This window comes from Antrostomus carolinensis, unplaced genomic scaffold (genome assembly GCF_000700745.2).
Source record: "Antrostomus carolinensis isolate BGI_N321 unplaced genomic scaffold, ASM70074v2 scaffold18859, whole genome shotgun sequence".
NCBI lineage: Eukaryota > Metazoa > Chordata > Aves > Caprimulgiformes > Caprimulgidae > Antrostomus > Antrostomus carolinensis.
The window spans coordinates 1-242 of NW_010336621.1; the positions used below are offsets into that span (position 1 = coordinate 1).

General features: G+C 39.3%; 1 protein-coding gene across 1 annotated transcript in view; it reads left to right on the forward strand.

Annotated features, from left to right (window-relative positions):
* Positions 1-22: 22 nt before the first annotated feature.
* The window catches only part of LRRFIP2 (LRR binding FLII interacting protein 2), a gene marked incomplete at its 5' end in the record, with an annotated part of 31,101 nt that continues 30,881 nt past the window's right edge, over positions 23-242 (forward strand). Inside the window, one exon of the mRNA XM_010174937.2 lies at positions 23-82. Within this exon, the coding sequence (XP_010173239.2) occupies positions 23-82 (60 nt within the window). The remainder of the gene's footprint in view (positions 83-242) is intronic.

A 242-nucleotide genomic window follows, 5' to 3' on the forward strand; every position in this document is an offset into this window, starting at 1 on the left:
CAATTTCATTCTTAAGAGTTCTTTGGATGTCAGTGGGTCTCACAGGAGCAAAGCAAGTACCTCCAGAAGGAAAGATCCTGTGGTGTGTAGCCTGGAATGAGCATGCTTTGATATGTTCACATGATAATGTGTTCTGTGTCTACTTACCAAAGCAGTAGTTCAGTGAAAGCATGCTTCTTTCTAGAAAACTGTATTAATTGGACTGCTGCAATGATTGATGTAATCAAAACGCTTTATGATAG